The sequence below is a fragment of the Macrobrachium rosenbergii genome, chromosome 18, assembly GCF_040412425.1.
Source record: "Macrobrachium rosenbergii isolate ZJJX-2024 chromosome 18, ASM4041242v1, whole genome shotgun sequence".
Lineage (NCBI taxonomy): Eukaryota > Metazoa > Arthropoda > Malacostraca > Decapoda > Palaemonidae > Macrobrachium > Macrobrachium rosenbergii.
The window spans coordinates 10,972,066-10,976,733 of record NC_089758.1 but is presented as its reverse complement, the minus strand read 5'-3'; the positions used below and the strand labels follow the sequence as shown (position 1 = coordinate 10,976,733).

At 39.8% G+C, this 4,668-nt stretch overlaps 1 protein-coding gene across 2 annotated transcripts in view; it reads left to right on the top strand.

Moving 5' to 3' along the window:
* LOC136848100 (filaggrin-2-like) overlaps nt 1-3,345 on the top strand; it is a 114,572-nt gene extending 111,227 nt beyond the window's left edge. For both annotated transcript variants that reach the window (XM_067120308.1, XM_067120307.1), the window contains exons 5-6: nt 1,608-1,760; nt 2,823-3,345. In XM_067120308.1, coding sequence (XP_066976409.1) covers nt 1,608-1,760; nt 2,823-3,302 — 633 coding nt within the window. In that variant the 3' untranslated portion in view covers nt 3,303-3,345. The remainder of the gene's footprint in view (nt 1-1,607; nt 1,761-2,822) is intronic.
* The last annotated feature ends 1,323 nt before the right edge of the window (nt 3,346-4,668 follow it).

Here is a 4,668-nt window from a genome sequence, read left to right as displayed (position 1 = left end):
GTTTTACTAACTCCCCATTTACTCCCTTTCTCTCCTTATTTGCTCTTCTCACTTTTTTCTTGTCAGAGTTGTGTTGATTAAATCTGACCTACAATTTTACCTGTGTCCTCCAACTCAATTTGCGTCCCACTTGACCTTTGCTTCAGCCAGATCATCGTCGAGTCATCCAGGCACTCCTCTCGTAACCATTACATCCATCAACATGCACTTGCACATATAGCCATATCTTTCCCTAACAATTGTCTCTTTCCCAAGTATAATTGTGACTGTTCCTCTTAGAAAATCACGCATTTCAACGAAGCAAACCTCCTCCTAAACACTTACCCACAAGACTTTCCATTTTCATTCACCAGAGGAATTCCATTCCTACCCACAATGCCGTCTCTTTCTCGGTCACAACATTTGCATTTGAATCACATAGCTTGAACCGCTTTGTCTTATTCCCAAAAGCCAGCCAGGCACAGATTCCCCTCTTCATTCACTTACGAAGAAACCTCGTTAACCCAAGAGAATGAATTACCTTTTAATGGCGCAGCAACCGCGTTAATACGAGCGAAATTCAATGTGGTTAATAAAACCGCAGGGAAATAAAAGTCGCTTGCAGAATATATTTAACGTAATTTACATGATTTCTCGCTACGATAATATTGAATTCTACAGGGGTCTTTTTATCCATGTCGTCGTGGATAATGCATATGATACAAGATTGTAACATTTTTACAATATATAGATGCAAGTGTATGTATGTGTGTTCTCATGTAATGTATTGTATATTCAAAGCATGGCTTTTCCCGGATAAAGGGTAACTCCTGGGATAAAAGACAGCAGTTATGATTCCATTTATCTTATTACTGTAGAATCGAGTGTGAACATAATGTGCAGGAAAGTTCCACAGCTTCATCGGTCTTGTATACTTATACAGAAGCCTCGCTCGATCTTGAACGAAATTTCATTTATTGGCTGCTTGGGCCCTTACATTCCAATGCCTCTTCCAGCCTTTCTTTCCAGCACTTACAAGGTCTTCGTCTCTTCCTTCCCGTCGAGCATTTCCAAATGATTTATTCTGCTGACCTATTGTCTTACATTTCTCCACATAACTAAACCATCCTGTGTTAATTTTTTCATAGATTTTAACGCCATGAGCGTTGTTTATCCTTCTCCCAAGATCTCCTCGCCTGCGCCTTCCTTAGCAGGGTTTCCTTTTATTCATCGGTGGCAAATGTCTACAGTTCATATGTCGAAACTTGTCACCCTTTACAGTTGACTGTTCCTGTAAAGTATGAATTAGAAAATCTAGGTTCAGAAACGAAAGGAATTGTTGACGGTCAGCATATTTTTGAAATCTCCGTACTTCTGTTTTCCGAGATTTTTTATGTCTTTTTCTTCAAGAGGCCGGTCAGTAGCTTCTCTCAGGGCTAAATTTTCGTCCTACTCGTGTACAGGATGCTCCAAAAAAAAAAAAAAAAGTCCATGGTGTCATAAGACCGTCTTACTGTCCAGGTAAATTTTTTTTTCTCCTGTTGTGGAATAGAAAGGCTATTGGTTTACCTGCCTTGTCGACCTCTACGTGAAGAAAATTTCCGTGCCTCATTAATCTTCTCTTACAGGGACATCAGAACGAGAAACATGCCGAAGAGGAGCATTATTCCTCTTCCGGCCAGTACCATGATGAAGTTAAGAAACAGTACAGCGACCATAAGAAGCATAAGGAACATCACAAGGGAAAGAAAGGAAAATCGTATAAAGGCGGTCATTCAAAGGTATTGCATCTCTCTCTCTCTCTCTCTCTCTCTCTCTCTCTCTATACTTACATACATATACACACACACATATATAATATTATATATATATATATATATATATATATATATATATATATATATATATATATATATATATATATATATATATATATACTATTGTTAACTGCTAATGTACATTTTGCTTGGTAATCGAACTCCCTTAGCTATCGACCCACGTCAGCTTGCACAAACCTCCACAATATACTCTGATCCATCTTTTGACGTACGTCACATTATTACCACGTCCACAATTTATGCATGCATCGCATGTACTCCTACACACCAGTTGCCTGCTGGGCAGCCTGTAGGAGTTGTCCTGCATGTCTGTCTGCCCATTTTTCAAAGCGACGTAACTTTAGAACGGTATTACATCGAGACTTCATATTTGTTAATAAATTCGACGTGTACAGTGACTTACAACGAGAAACGTCAAAGGTTAGATTGGAACTTTTCACTGACGGTGGCACTGTTTCACAAATAAATCTTGCTGCTCATATGTAATAATATCATTTATATATACATGTTTATCTATGGATTCATTGGCGTTATTCACTAGTTTTTAGAAAGTTTGAATTCTTCATTTATAAATGTGTCTAAGTTTTACATCGCTCTACTTCATGCTGTTTTCAATAACTCGGAATTATCTTGAGCATTGTCTGTCTTAAAGTAAATGGAAGTGTGTAACATTGGCCGAGACTGTATTATCTGGACTGTCTTTCTATTCGGGAAGATCTTTTCTCTGCAAGGTTTTTACGCAGTTTTCAGTTTTTGTGTACTTGACAGTTTTGCACTTTTGTTTGTTTACATCCTTGTAATTGTTTTAAAAAGTTTTAAACATCTTTTTATTCCTAAAGTTTTTACCTAAGTTTCATATTCACGTTTTGCTTATACAGTATTAAACTTTTTAGCAGTTTTCTGTTTTTATAGTATTTGATGTTTTTCACAAGTGCTTCCTTTTTTATCAAGACATTTTCGTGACTGATTACAACAATGAACATGCACTTCTGTATGACTTTTCAGGGAAGGAAGCACCATGAAGACCATGGGGGCAAGTCATACCATGGCTATGGCAAGCATCTCGGTGGGCACGGCGGAAACAAAGACCATTATGGGCACGATGACCATCACGGCTACAAAGGCCACTCCGGCCACAAAGGAAGCCACTACGGCGCTGACGGCGACCATAGTTATGGCGGGTACCATGATGACCATAAGGATAGTTACCATGACAGTTATAAAGGGGGTCATGGCGACAGTCATGGGTACGACGACCATGACAGCCACGCCTATGGAAGTCATGATAGTTACGATGACCATGATGGGTATGGCAGTCATGGTGGAGATCATGGTGGATATAGTGATCATGGTGGATATGGTGGAGATCATAGTGGTTATGGACATCATGGTGGTTATGGTGGACACCATAGCGAATATGGTCATCATGATGAATATGGTAGCCATGTTGGTGGCTATGGTGGAGGGCATGGGTATGGGCACTGAAAAGCCCTGTGTAAGCCTGTGATAATTATAAAGACGCCTCACATTTCTGACTTTGATTATCCTGTTACCCCCTCCTGGTAATTAAATCTATAAAATTAGCTGAATGCTTAGGATTTTTGTTTAGAGTCGTTCATGCAGCGACGGTTCCTGGGCGCATTTTCCCCGAGATGTAACCGAGTACCAGGATGCATATTCCCTAATTGCATTATGGTTCGGCCAGACGAGAGAGAACGGGCGCGCTCAGTCTTTTGTTTATGTTTTTACGGTAATCCCCAACGGGCTTGTACTATACACGCCGCTAAGGTCGATGATTTCGTATTTTGGGCTTGGTAAACATATTGAGATTATTTTCAAGAAGTTTCTATGGTTAGTTTTTAAGATATGGCGTCCCGCTTTTTTCGGGGAAGGTCCCAAACCATAATACAATTGGAGAATTTCCCTGATAAAAAGCCGGACGCCATATCTTAAAAACTAACCATAGAAATTTTCTTGAAAATAATAAAATTATGTTTCCCACACCCAAATTATCGTAGGCTTGGTATTCTAGCCTTATCTAACCCAACCTAACCTAACCGAACCTAAGGGGCATGGCAAAAAAACCGGGGCTCATGCAATACTGTAAACATATCAGGAATTTGCTCCCCGGGCCTCGTTATGACCCATTCGCGATTTCACTAGATTGCTAAGGTTCGCTGCAAGTTTTTGTAGAGCTTATTGGTTTGTACAGGTCATGGACCTTAAATTCAACTTTTTTCTTTATCCACTTGGGTGCATTACCTTACGACTGATTTCCAACGGGCTTAGCTTTTTTAAATTTCGGATTTACTTGTGGAGAAATATATATATATATATATATATATATATATATATATATGTGTGTGTGTGTGTGTGTGTGTGTGTGTGTGTGTGTGTGTGTGTGTGTTTTACGCTTAATGTGGATAATTGCCTAATGTGAACATTAGGCAAAAAAATTGCCTAGTGTTCACATTAGGTAAGCAGTTTGTACAGTGTTTACAATAGGCAAATTACTTGCATAATGCTCACTTTAAGCAAGACTTTCAGATTGGGCAGTGGTATTTTGCCTGATGTAAACAGACTGAAGAACCACGGTCGCTGAAGTGGAGATTCAAAGAATGTTGTTTGAAGCTTTGGGTTTCTATCATTAAGAGTCGTTGTGGACAGGGTAAGCGAGGCAGAAGTAGAGGCACAGGCACAGACAGAAGCAGCAGTTCCAGCTTTCCAAAAGATCAGTGCTTTGGCTGATCAAGGACAATCTAATGTAGCAGCAGCACGGATGACAAGACGAGGCAAACACCTGCTTAGGCCATTGTCCATTGGTCAGTGTGCTACGCTGAGGGTCCCGGAT